Here is a 14,491-nt window from a genome sequence, read left to right as displayed (position 1 = left end):
AGCCCGACATCCCTGGATGACGTGACAGTCCATGTGACCGCTGCAGCATGGGATTGGCCTGTGATTGGCTGCAGCGGTCACATTGGCTAAAACGTCATCCAGGGATGTCGGGCCGGATGTCGAGAGGGACGCGTCACCAAGCCAACGGCCGGGAGGCCGGACTGGAGGAAGAAGCAGGAAGTTCTCGGTAAGTACGAACGTCTTTTATTTTTATTTTTTTACAGGTTGCTCTATATTGTGATCGGAATTCACTGTCCAGGGTGCTGAAACAGTTACTGCCGATCAGTTAACTCTTTCAGCACCCTGGACAGTGACTATTTACTGACGTCACCTAGCAACGCTGCCGTAATGCCGGGTGCACATATGTAGCCACCCGTCATTACGGGAGCTCCATACACGATTTTTATGGGCTTTCATGAATTACAGGTTCGGTCCGAACTAGTTCGGTCCGTATCTTATCATAAGTTCGCTCATCTCTAGTTGTTACATTAGTCTGAACCCAATAAGGGAATAAAACAATGCTATTGTTAGTACGACTACTACATGATACTAAACTGTGTAAAGTAATTAACACAAAAGAGGATAGTGTTCTCTTACAAATGGATCTGGAGAAGTTGGAGACTTGGGCAAAAAAGTGGAAAATGAGGTTTAACACTGATAAATGTAAGGTTATGCACATGGGAAGGGAAATATATGTCACCATTACAAACAAAAATGGGGAAAAAAATGGGTGAAACAAACATGAAAAAGGATTTTAGCTGATAGTAAAATTAACTTTAGCGATTAGTGTCAGGCAGCTGCTGCAAAGGCAAATAAGATTGTGGGGTGCATCAAAAGAAGCAAAGATGCACATGACAAAAACATAGTTCTACTACTTTATAAATGTCTAGTAAGACTAAACATGGAATATTGCGTACAGTTTTTGGCACTAGTGCACAACAAAGAAATTGTAGAGCTTGAGCGGGTTCAAAGGTGGCAACCAAAGTAATAAATGGAATGAGTGTACTACAGTACCCAGAAAGATGATTAAAATGAGGGTTATTTAGTTTCGAAAAAGACGGATGAGGGGTGACCTTATAACTATGTAAAAATATATCAAAGGTCAATACAGAGAGCTATCTAATGATCGATTTACAGTATACCCAGGACTGTAACTATATCAAGGGGAAACCTCTACAGCTAGAGGAAAGAAGGTTTCTACACAAACAGTGAAGTAGATTCTTTACTGTAAGAGCAGTGAGACTATGAAACTCTCTACTGTAAGAGAAGTCACACTATGGAACTCGCTGCCAGAGGAAATTGTTATGGTGTTCACTGAAAGAGTTCAAAAAGGGCCTGAATGTCTTTCTTGAGTGTAATAATATTTTTCCCCAAGATGTGGAAAATTGTCTTTTACCTCATGGGGTTTTGTCTTCATCTGGATCAACATCGCTGAATAATAGGTTGAACTGGACGGACATATGTCTTTTTTCGGCCTTACAAACTATGTTACTATGAGACTATTCTATGCAAAATCAAGATGCCTCAACTATGCCTCATCCCGATATGGGGTGAAGGTTACCATATAGCCCTGCAAATGCATAGAGGTGTAAGGAACATATGTGTGTGCCCATACATCATTGTAAGTCCCTGTAGCTTGGTCACCTCAGGCCGGTACCAGGACAATTACGTCCCCTTCACCCAGTAATTACAAGAATTCACCAGTGCTCAACAGAAAAAGCAGCCTTGGCTAGAAAACAACATTTCCAGCCCTGTTTTAGTCAGAAGCCACTAAACCATATCATGTAGCATAATGATTAAAATTAATAATGCATGCCAGGCAGCCGACCATTGTAATTTTCACCCCCTCAGCCTCTGGAAAAAATATCCATCTTTATTTAATTATGGGATGCTGATGTTCACCACAGACATGAGTGCTCCGGAGCTCTTCACTGGGGGGCAGATCTATGCACAAACAGAGTTGCCAGTCCAGGGGCCCAGTGCCTTCCATACAAAATAACTGTTGGAGTCTGGAAACTCTACAGTTTTTATTTTGAGACCAAATAGCATGAAGGGGAGGGTTATCTGAAAGAAAAATTACGAATGTGCCCTTTTAACTATATAACTTATACTCTCGAGTAGTGGTTTCTATAAGGTAAATTTTCTATATAACCTTTAAAGTGGTGTCACTTTAAATTGCACTATGACAAAGGGGTTACCGAAATAAAAAAAATAAAAAAAATATAGACGTTTCCCACATCATTCCTATGAATTCCTATAACATGATGACTATTACATGAGCTGTTGTTCAGTTGACATAGTGCTTCAAGGGTTATAAGCTGGAAGGTAGAAAGGGTTTGTGCTACTCTTTTTAGAGTGGAATTATTTGCATACCAGACCAATGTGCAAATAAACTCCAATGTGTAGCACTGTAAGCATTTAGCTACAATGCCCAGGGCCGGATATCGGGAAGGCAAAAATGGCAATTGTCCAGGGGCCTCAACACTTGAGGGCCTCCATTATTAAGTTCCTTCCAGCCCTTTACAGAAAAGGTGATTATGTATTACTATATATATATATATTACTAAGGGTTGAAGAGTTATTCTCCTAGAAGAAATCTGGTGGGCGAGAGTTCATGGGATATCTCTAGCAGAGGGTAATGTTCAGATTAAATGGGGGATCACTTAAAGAGAACCTGCCAGCTTTCCCGACGTGTAAATACTTGTATTCCCCATAAAATAACAATTCTACAGCACCTTTCCTTAGAACTCTGCGTTGGGCCATTCCTCCGTTATTCCTCCTACAAATTTATGAATAAACTAACAACTGGGTGTTACTAGTTGGGGGGTGTCCCTACACAGTCTGACAATGTCCAATCAGTACTGACGTGGGAAGGGTAACGCCCAGTTGAACAGAGGAACGGCACAACGCAGAGTTTTAAGAAAAGATGCTGCAGAATTGTTATTTTATAGTTAATACAAGTATTTACTAAAACAGCCAGGCCAGGAGAGGTCACTGGTCCTCTTTAAAGCCTCATGCACACATGCTTCACCGTTTCCAAGGCCGTAAAAAACAGATCCGTGTGTCCGTTTTGACATCCGTATGGTTTCCGTTTTCACTCCGCATCCATTCCATTGCTCTGTATATTGCGTCCATTGTGCTTCCTAATGTCGTCCGTTTTATAAAAAAACGGAAGGAAGTAAAATTGAGCTGAACTTGTCACAGGGAACACCCATAGGAAGGTCACATGATCGTTTTGGCGCTGTTTTCAGTAGCTTTCCTAGCATAGAGAACTGTTTGAGTTTGTTGCTTGGCAATGGATCCGCAAATAATGGATGCCTTCTGCGTGAGGTCTGTTATTTTGACGGACCCATAGGCTACAATGGGCGAGACGGAACCTCAAAAAACGGACAGGAGTAGGACATGTTCTATTATTTGCGGAACGGACACACAGATCCGCGAAAATAACAGAAATTAATGTGTCTGTGTGCTATCCGTTAAAAAAACAGACAGCACACTGCAGAAAATCACTGAAGTGTGCTTGAGGACTTAGTTAAAATTAAATGCCAACATTTAACCGGTTTACAGTCGGGTTGCCCCCATACACATTAGATTGTTATTAGAGGGACTTGCTGATAATCATGTAAGTTAGTTACACATAATATAACACTGCTGGTGGGGAGAGGACCCAATTACATTTTTCACATGGACGTCTCCACCAACCTTGATCCATTTCTGCCAATACCAGTGCCACTATAGTGCCAATGAGAGCATGAGCGATACGTGGTTGTAGGGGAAACTTCTATTACAAAAGTCATACTCTTTACAACAAGTGGACTTACTGCGACTGTATCCTGGCTCAAGAATCCAGTGAGACTGCCCGATCCATACTGTATGGAAAACGCTGTATCATTCCTCTTGTAAGTGCTGGAGTCCCCAGAATTATATCTTTTGTGAAACCCTACAATATAGCAGAATAGGAAAAGTTATTACATCAACTTTGTATTACCACTAACTGCAGTGGCTCAATGACACCAGCACTCAATCTGATATTACAGTCGAAAAATATTGGATTTATTATGCCACATGTAGATATTGTGAACCGTTAGGGTCTATGCCCACAATGCGCACGGACCTTGTACAGCAGCACACGGAGTCCATATAGGTCCATATTATGGACTCGTAGGTACGTTATGTGTTGCAGTATGATACCTCCATGAGTGTATAGTATTGGAGGCACACAGTATAGTGTGGGTCCATAGAAGGCTACCAGCGACATATTACGGATCTCTGCCACATAAAACAGTAAGACGGCCATGTGTATGGTCCCTAAGTATGAGCTTGTGTTAATATAGATGTTGAAATCATGGGTGTCATAAGGCTAACCTATTGCTATAAAGGTATTTTGAACCTTTTTTTGTAGCCTTCACTTCTCTGTATGAGTTCACTATGTGCCCTCCACAGAAATACTCTGAAGTGCAGCATTGCTTTCTTATAACAGATGGCACTTGCATGTTGGGAAAACCCTGAAAAACATTCCTTTTTGACTAACTATGTATGCGGATCTGTAAAGCATAGATATAGTCTACAATTACAGAGCCATGTATTCCAATCTGAATACAGTAGTTTTGGACTTATCAGCCCTTGTCAGTGCAACATATGGAGACTATAGATCATAAACATGTGTCCTTCCATACCTTTCCATTTATCTCAGCATATCCTGAGATATTGCAGCAAGATTACCAGGTTTGAAAAAAATATATGATTTTGCGATACTATATCACGAGATTTCGATGCTATATGTGTCTATGTGTGGCCAACCAGTGGTTGTGATGTGAATTGCAGCTTGTCAAGGGTTTTACTAGCATGTCGTGATATTGTATTGATTAGGTTTCATGATAAATTGGAGTCCTTAACCAAATTCAAGCAAAGGGAAGGATGGACATAACTGTATATATACTATATGTAGGCGAGCTTGAGGAGCAACCACACAGAATAATCAGTAAGGTTACAACTCTCACAACATTTAAAGACCAATAAATGAGTAATTTCACTTATTTTTTTTTATCAATGTTGTAAGGGATTTGCAACAATTTTAAAATTGACTTGTTTTAAAAGAAATAGCTTCAAATGTGTACATATCCTTTTAGCCACACCCCTGTTCTATCTGGAACACCCCCCAAACCAACTATACACGCCTCTCTTGTGCAAATTTACATGAGTTTGCCTCTTTTACAGTCCAGTTCGCTGAACAGCAATGCAAAAACGGGAGTGTTGGCAGGTATGACATCGTGTTGAGAGGAAAGGAACCAGACTGTGAAGTTCAGCATCACTATTACCATAGTTGCTAAATGGCAGCCTGTATACAGGTGTTATACAGGCTGACTTGTATGGGGACCCTATAGTCTTTCAAGATAAATTAAGTCACTTTCAGGTACTTCTTGACAATACCACACTCCTAACCAACTGCAAAAGGGGGTCTTGCTGCCCGCATCCCCTTTTTTCCTGAATTGAGACAATTTTTTCACTGAAGCGTGATAACTTATCCACTTAAAGAGGACCTGTCACCTGGTCCTAACATCCAACTTACATATATTACCTTTAGCCCGCTCCCGCCCTGTTTCCATTGCCGTCTTTTTTTGTTCTGCACCCCCAAATTCCTTAGTAATTGTCTCCCATTCTTTTGGCGCCCGTTATGGTAATTCATTGTAAGAATCCAACGGGGCGTGAACTACAGTGAATCTCCCAGGGTGGAGCCATCTTCACTGCCTCTGATGCTGTCCAATCAGTGCGAGGCAGCTTATGACAAGCCTTGCCCAGCCTGAAGTCATGAGACCATGCTGGCAGAAGACTTCTCATCAACCACATTTGTCATAAGCTGCCTCGCGCTGATTGGACAGCATCAGAGGCAGTGAAGGTGGCTACACCCAGGGAGATTCATTGTAGTTCATGCCCTGCTGGCTAACAGCAATGAACTACCATATCAGGTGCCAAAAGAACAGAGGACAATTACTCAGGAACGGGGGGAGCAGAGCAAAAAAAAAGACGATGAAATCCGGGTAGGAACGGGCTAAAAGTAATATATGTAAATTGGATGTTAGGACCTGGTGACAGGTCCTCTTTAACACAACAAAAGCCATTAAAAAAAGTCAAGTGTATAACACGTAAAATATCAAGTTAAAGACTGCTACATATGTTCATCCCAGTTTTGCCTTGTCCCTAAAAATCGATACATTCTGATAACAGATATAAGAAGTACATATAGCAATTCTGTAATATACAGTATAAACTGGCCTGGCCTTGTAGGCGTCAGATGACCCTGCTGAAATGGGCACCTCATGGTGGTATTTCCTTTTGCAGCTCTGGTACTTAGACAGCGTACGGTATATAATTTTTTCAGTGTATGGTGTTGGCGGTTCTGTATAACATTGTTATTTAGTTAATTGTATGGAGGTGTTATTTGGGCACAATACTGTAACTTGGGCATACTTGGGCACTCTTTGGTATGGTAAAAACAGTTCAACTTATGGGAGTAGGGATTGCCAACAGAAGGTATTGCACAGGGCACCATCTAACATAAGGCAAGCCCTGTATAGAGAGTCCACTTTGAGAGTCGCTGATCTTTTCTGTCTGTAGAAAGTCCTTAGTGCTGTGTTCCCTATTTCTTGATCCTTAAACATTACATTAGTCCGACATAAATATTTTAAACATTACTTTTTTTTTTTCGAGGGAGGAGAGAACGGAAAGGTTAGTCACGCCTGTCATTTTCTCCTAAAGGAAGCAATCTCTTTTCTGCCTCTTGACTAAATTTTTATTGTATAGCTTGCTAAGGAGGATTTAAAACAGAGTGCTAAACCATTTAAGTGCTTTGATATCCTGTGTTTCCTTCAATACATTTCTCTTTTCTGCAGCGACTGCACCATTGAAATAGAATTTAAATGAACCTCCGGATAGCATCTGAGCCATATATCTAAACAAGCATAGATCAGAAGAGAAGAGATGCAAAGGCCGCATCCCGGCTTGAAGCCTGTGCTCGCTCTGTGAAGTGTTCCCTGTTGCTCTGACTGATGATCTATTCCCCATGCAGGCCTGAAAGTAAATAATAATCTACCGTATTCTCAGAACAGTAACTAATATGAAGGTGAAAACCTCCAAAGTATTTCTGGACCAAGATCGGGGCATAATTGGCCCCATGAGGCCATATTTATTTCTAAACAGAATTGATGGTGCTGATAAAGCTCTGTAAATAGATAATTCATTAATAAATAAAGCCCTCAGAGTGGTTTCCTTTAGAGAGAATTAAGATGTTTAATGTGACATGAAGGTGCTGCGGGTGGCAATCATATTTGCTTTATTACTCACAGCAAGCTATGTCGAAGAAGGAGCAATGGACAGAGGGAACCCAGAGGTTGGAGGAACCGGTGTCAAAGATGACAGTAAATTTCTGTGGAGGCGTTCCAATGGAGATCTCACCATAGTACTGGGCCTGTGAGACACAAGGAAAGCAGTCACTGAGAGGGGACATTTATCAGAACAGTCTCTATTATTATTATTACTTATCTACTCCTTTTTTCTGGTGGTCATCTGTTCCACAATAATCCCTTCCTCATCAAAGGAAGACATAAGAAGTACGTAAAAATAAATGTTGACTCCTTGCTAAATATGGTCAAAGAGGAAAACATAGATAAGACCAAATGAACAAGTCCTCAAACTTTCTAATATTGTAGTGTCCGAGGTCCTTATTATTGTAAGTGATGACATTTCGCTAGCTTATGCCATCACCTACTGATCATTGGAGTCCAACTGCAGAGCTGGTTAAAGGGGTACCTTAGACATTTATGGTACAACCTGTTTAACCCATACCTATGTCCAGAACGAGGGTCACCCTTGGCTGCCACATCCAGGCGGAGAATGAGTGGAAAGGTGGCCCCGCATGTATGCAGCTCTCTCCATTCATTATCCAGCCACCTATCTGGAGATAGGTATGGATCCCAGAGCTGAGACCTGCATCTATCAGACAGCGATACTCACAGCCAATGGGGACTACAGCCATTAGATTGAACTCGGTCCCTTTGTTCTCATGATTGGCGTGGTCTCACGGGTCGCAACCCAACCAAACAATTTATGGTCCTTCATACTCACATCTAAGTAGTTGGTGAGTTTTTCAGGGATTTGTGTCAAATGATAGTTTGGGCTTTGCGTCACCACTTTATTATTAACAAGTCTGCTCTCTAGCTCGTCTGTGGTCACATAGTCACTCAGCGTACGTCTGATGGATCGAAATTTCTTGAGGGGAATCCTGAAACACAAAGACATTAAGGGTAAGTTTACACGGAGGAAATCTGCCGTACATTTCCGCGTCCCATTAATTTCAATGGGAGTCAGACACTTCTGTTTCCAGCTAGCTGATTTTTTCAGCTAGTGGGAAAAAGAAGAATCCTGCTCGATATTCGTGCGGTTTTTGCCTGTACCCCCTATTGAGGTCAATGGGAGAGAGGAATCTTTCTGCCGATGGCAAGAATAGTTCCACGGCGTATTTTGCGGTGGGACCCGCCACACAAAATCGCCATGTGAACAGGGTCTAAGAGTGAATTAGCTTCTTCATAAGTGGTAAGGCACACCTTAATGTCTCATCCAGTGCCATGATCACATTTGTCTGTTGTGATATTTGCAGCATATTTATAAAAAAATTATTATAGTGCCGACAATAGGTGGTGTTGGATATAGCAAGCAAGCAAGCAAGCAAGCAAGCAACCAACCAACCAACCAACCAACCAACCAACCAACCAACCAACCAACCAACCAACCAACCAACCAGATAGCTATTCTATATACACAAAGAATACATTGGTTTGTAGCTATGGTCCCACTATAATCTACCTTATGTTTGGTTTCCTGGTCATGGACTGCAGAAAGCGATATATTTCCAAGCTCCCCCATGCCTTTTATCTTGTAAATTGTTGGGCTTCACCAAGGGCATACCACAGGAGATCACATCTTAACAAACCATAACAACCCACATCCCGGGTACTTGTTTTCTGTACCTCACTTAAGCACCAGTTCTGGAATCAGCAGATGGAATATAGGGGTTTGTAAGTTGGCCCTTACACCCTACAGAAGGGAGAGCATATGGTAAGGGCACATGTGGCACGTCACAGGGCCTCCACTACTTTGGGGATCCAGGGGCCTCCACCACCCAGTTCCCTACAGTTCTTCACAGCAGCAAGATATGGATATTTGAAAAGATTTAAAGCGTACATCCAACAATATAAAAGTTAATTATGTTAATATGAGTATAGAGCCTATTATGCAGGTTTTATAACTAAGGGTCAGGGGTTCTTTTTATTACTTGGCCAACACCAAAAATGTTTTCCAAGCCCTGCCTACAGGGGCCATCATAGAGTTGGTGTGGCCTATGGCCCTCTTGGGTCTCTAGGAATAAGGGTCTTCTTGATTGAACAATTTTCTGATTTAACTGATATGATATAAAATAAACTTTTCATTTATTTGACCTATGAAATAAAGACATCCAAATAAAATCCAAACAGTTTTACTATCCTGTACTTTTATCACGCATTTTCATCACAGCAGTTAGAAAGGTTTTATAACCTTTCAATCTCTTGCCAAATATTTGCAAGAGAAGCAGATGTCCCAATGTAAGGAGTACGTCTTTTAAAATAATTGCATTATAAATAATACAGAACGCATATCTAATGTATATGGTAAATGGAAAATTATTGAGTGTGTCCTCACCAGACTTTATTTTGTCTTGTTAAATAGCAATGTGTCACAAATCTATAGGACAGCAGACAAATCAAAGATACTTATACGTAAGTAGCTAAGCTTAATGTCTGACCAAGGGCCCCTTGAAACTGAGTCTAAAAGGAAAAGTATACGGTATGTGTATCCAAGGATATACATACCATAGAGGCAGAACATGTGGCTACTATGGATCCCTTGGAGAGGGAGCCAGCCCAGGTTAGAGTTTGTTATTGGGTGGTGATAACCTGTACAGGACTCCCCTATACAGAGGAATTGGCACAAGGATCATGGAGAGGGTGTGGAGGGGGAATTTAAACATCAGGCCCTAGTGCCATGGGTGGCAAAAACATGATGGGGTGCCCATTTTGATCTTTGCTATGGGGCCCCCTCTCTTCTATGTAGGCCACTGTGTGTTTTACTTGGCACAAATGATCACATATAGAGTGCAAGCTATCAGTTATTCCCAGAATGTATAGGTGGCCATAAACATAGTGATTTTTCCACAGATGCAACCAATAAGAAAGGTCATTAGCAATTATTAGGTCTATGGTTCCGATGGCAATTTCTTGGATGTGTTTCCAATGTTTTCTTGGCGAGTAGTTCTTATACATCCAAGTTGCATATGAAGAAATTAATTTTCTCCCAAAAAAATGTTCCCCATAGGTTCAAATATCTGTCATGTATTTCAGGGTTGGCACCCCAATAATGAAAATATTTGTAATCAGCTTAGTCATGAACTATCAAATGGAGGTTATGTGATGTGATGGAGGTGGCCTTGTGAGGGTAAGAAGTGACAGAAATCTCAAAAAAAGCAGACCAAAAGTACGTAGAGGTTCTTCTACATGGCCGATACTGGACAGAAAAACAAGTGCTGATCAACGATACAGCATGTCGATTGGTCCCAATGTATTGGGACGAACGATCGTTAACACGATCGCTGGTCGTATGCATTTTCATCATGTCGGCAGCGCATCTCCCTGTTTACACAGAAAGATGTGCTGCCGACTAGTAATAATTTTTTTCGCCACATAAATAATCCGATCAGCCAATGAATAAGCATTTGTTCATTCATTGGTTGATCGTTGTCCTGTTTACACAGACAATGATCGAGAACAAGCGTTCATAAGAACGCTCATTTGCCCGATCATTAACCCGTGTAAAAGGGCCTTTGAGGGTAGGAGAGATGCCTAACCACAGGCAGAGGGTAGGAGAGATGCCTAACCACAGGCAGGGGGTAGGAGAGATGCCTAACCACATGTAGAGGGTAGGAGAGATGCCTAACCACAGGCAGAGGGTAGGAGAGATGCCTAACCACAGGCAGAGGGTAGGAGAGCTGCCTAACCACAGACAGAGAGTAGGAGAGCTGCCTAACCACAGACAGAGAGTAGGAGAGATGCCTAACCACAGACAGAGAGTAGGAGAGATGCCTAACCACAGACAGAGAGTAGGAGAGATGCCTAATCACTGGCAGAGGGTAGGAGAGATGCCTAACCACAGGCAGTTCCCAACCAAAAAGCACGATTCTTCAGGTGCATAAGGCATGGCACCATGGCAACAACAGGTGCAGCAGGGACCTGTAAAGGGTTTGTAAAGGGGAGAAATATAATATTAGAAGGCGTCCATTCAGATAAATATGGTCACGCAGGGGAAATCGGAGCTGCAGGCGCCCTTCCCAGCATCTCCCCATTCTAGATAATACAGAGTATAATTGGGAATTTGTACAGGGGTTTTCCAGTCGGGAGAACACATTTAATGGGCTTTTATATCTAAAAAGCTACTTTTAAGCGGCTTTGACAAGGGCCAAATTGTGATGACTAGATGACTGGGTCAGAGAACCTCCAAAACGGCAGGTTTGGTGGGATGATCCTGGTATGAAGGGTAGTACCTACCAAAAGTGATCCAAGAAAGGACAACCGGTGAATCAGCGACAGGGCCATGGGAGCTCTGGGCGAATTGATGCACGTGAGTAGGAAAGGCTACCAATTCTGGTTCGATCCCACAGAAGAGCTACTGTAACACAAATTGCTGAAAAAGATAATACTGGCTAATGACCGAAAGGCGTCAGAACACACATAGCATTTAGCGCTGCATAGACGAAGACCAGTCATAGTGCCCATGCTGAAGCCTGTCCACCGGAATAATCACCTACAATGGGCACGTGAGGATCAGAACTGGACCATGCAGCAATGGAAGAAGGTTGCCTGGTCTGATCAATTACGTTTTCTTTTACATCATGTGGACTGCTGGGTGTGTGTGCATCAATTTCCTTGGGAAGAGATGGCACCAGGATGCCCTATGGGAAGAAGACAAGCTGGAGGAGGCAGTGTGATGATCTGGGCAATGTTCTGATGAGAAACGCTGGGTCCTGGCATTCAGGTGGATGTCACTTTAACATGTACCACCTACCTAAACATTGCTGTAGACCAAGTACACCCCTTAATGGCAACGCTATTCCCCTATTCCCTAATGGCAGTGGTCTCTTTCAGCAGGATAATGCCATCGCCACACTGCAAAAATTGTTCAGGAATGGTTTGAAGAACATGACAAAGAGTTCAAGGTGTTGACTTGGTCTCCAAATTCCCCATATCCCAATCCGATCGATCATCTATGGGATGTGCTGGAAAAAACAAATCCGATCCATGGAGACCGCACCTCACAACTTACAGGACGTAAAGGATCTGCTGCTAACGTGTTGGTGCCAAATACCACAGAAACCTTCCGAGGTCTTTTGGAGCCCATGCCTTGACGGGTCAGAGCTGTTTTTGCGGCACGAAGGCGACCTACACAATATTAGGCAGTAGATTTTTATGTTATGGTGTATTATGTATCTGGGAATACAGAGCTGATAGACACATGTGATCAAAGCCCGAATGAGATAATGGAACAGGAAGTCTGTGCAGGAAAACATCCCCCACCCATCACACTTCATCTAAAGCATCCACAAATATGATAATCTGGTGAAACATACTTTAATTATTTGTAAACGCATGCATTTAGATTTAGAGCTTTTAGTCGGCACTTGTATTTATGATTGGGCGCAAAAAAAGAAATAAGAAGTACGTGAAGCAGGAAGTTATAAAGGAGATCGGTCTACATATAATACATGTGAGTGTATAACCATATTCTGAGAAACACTTGTGTGGGTTTGTGAAATGCAGAGGAAATAGCAATGCTAACAATATCCAAAGCTGTTAATATGACACTCATTATTTGCATCTATTCAGCCTACATATTTATGCACTTGATGTACAGAACAAACTATAACAGTTCAACCAAAAATCTTGTGTACCAGCATATCCATTGATTGATTAAAGGAGTTCTCTGCTTTAGAAAAAAACACATTTCCAAATACCCTATTAGGGAATTTTGAGCTAATAGTGTGTGTAGGTGCCGGCATTCTGTAGAGCGCCTACAAAGAGTGTCTCTTGCTCCAGAGAACCTGGCATATTTGTGCATTACAAGGACAACCCATTAATTTTATTTGGAAATGTGTAATACCTAAATTCTCCTGTGGTGGCACTTCAGGGAAATTGCACACTTAATGCCAAGTTCCCTCACAGATTACAGGTGACCACTAAGGATCCTAGTAAACGAACACCCAGCTTATTTTTGGGGGAACCCTTACAGCAAAAAGAGATAGTCCAAAGTATACAACTCGTTTAAATAGGCCCTTATAGAGCAATACTTAGAATTTATTTTTAATGCATCTTGCTAAAATTCCAGCCACTGCCGCCTTCGCCTACATAAAAAAGACTTTTTCAGCATATATATTCACAGATATTCTGAGGATTTGTTGCAGATATTTCTGCAACTGTCCTATTCATCCGAAAAAGCTTGCAAAAACCCCAGATGAATGGCACTGATTTTCGTTCACAGAAATTTCTGCAACCAATCTGTTGCATGTGAATTCATCCAAAACAGTTCACCCTGAAATTAATTTAAGAATGCAACATTTTGTACTCCAAAACATTGTGGACCAGCTACCGAATGGCTCGGACCTGTTGTTGAAAGGTTTTTCTAAAGTGTATAATGTTGTACATTATCGTAGGATAATTTCCAATTAATTATTACATTTAATTTGCAACATTTCAGTTATTATGTGCTAAATAAATATATAATGGAGTGGAGATTTATCAAAACATAACATATAGTACATATAGCACCAAGTTATCTTACATTGATCTCCCTGTTCATGATCCCTTTAGAACAGGAAATGGTGCGCATCTTATTTACCATAATTCTTCAGCACTGGCTGAACGATGTAATGATGTCCCGAGTTCCCATAAGGAATGGCAGTCAAGGAGGTGGATAAATCCAACATCTCCAAGATCATCCAGCCTTTTCAAACCACTGACTAAGGATCTGATGAACATATATCCGGGAGAGTCATTTTTGCCAAGGAATGGCTTTCGCCAGCCAGAGGGAAGACGAAGGGCAGCCATCAAGAGTGGGTCACTCTCCACCCTTGATCTGCTCATGCCCAAAACACTGGGGACCATAAGGTATACGGGGGCCTGAAATTACCCAAGTTAAACATTGTGCTAGGTTGAAAGAACCAGTTTTTGGAGCTCCTTACATCTTCAATTATTTGACCCAAATGACTTCTGTCCTACACTGGCCACCTCAATTTCCATGACGCATATCGAAAAAGGATCATCCATTCCATAATTTAGTTACAACCTTTAAAGGCACCTCATCACCATTGCTCGCCAGGATTGTAAGGATTGCCAGGATATTTTGCTCTCTGTAG

General features: G+C 41.7%; 1 protein-coding gene across 2 annotated transcripts in view; it reads right to left on the bottom strand.

Moving 5' to 3' along the window:
- LOC142662172 (cathepsin D-like) overlaps positions 1-14,491 on the bottom strand; it is a 40,573-nt gene that overhangs the window by 22,682 nt on the left and 3,400 nt on the right. For both annotated transcript variants that reach the window (XM_075840192.1, XM_075840193.1), the window contains exons 2-4: positions 8,122-8,278; positions 7,342-7,465; positions 3,822-3,940 (exon numbers count right to left, since the gene is read on the bottom strand). In XM_075840192.1, the coding sequence (XP_075696307.1) occupies positions 3,822-3,940; positions 7,342-7,465; positions 8,122-8,278 (400 nt within the window). The remainder of the gene's footprint in view (positions 1-3,821; positions 3,941-7,341; positions 7,466-8,121; positions 8,279-14,491) is intronic.

Source organism: Rhinoderma darwinii, chromosome 10, assembly GCF_050947455.1.
Source record: "Rhinoderma darwinii isolate aRhiDar2 chromosome 10, aRhiDar2.hap1, whole genome shotgun sequence".
Classification (NCBI taxonomy): domain Eukaryota; kingdom Metazoa; phylum Chordata; class Amphibia; order Anura; family Rhinodermatidae; genus Rhinoderma; species Rhinoderma darwinii.
The sequence above is the reverse complement of the archived record's forward strand: the minus strand, read 5'-3'. Positions and strand labels throughout refer to the sequence as shown.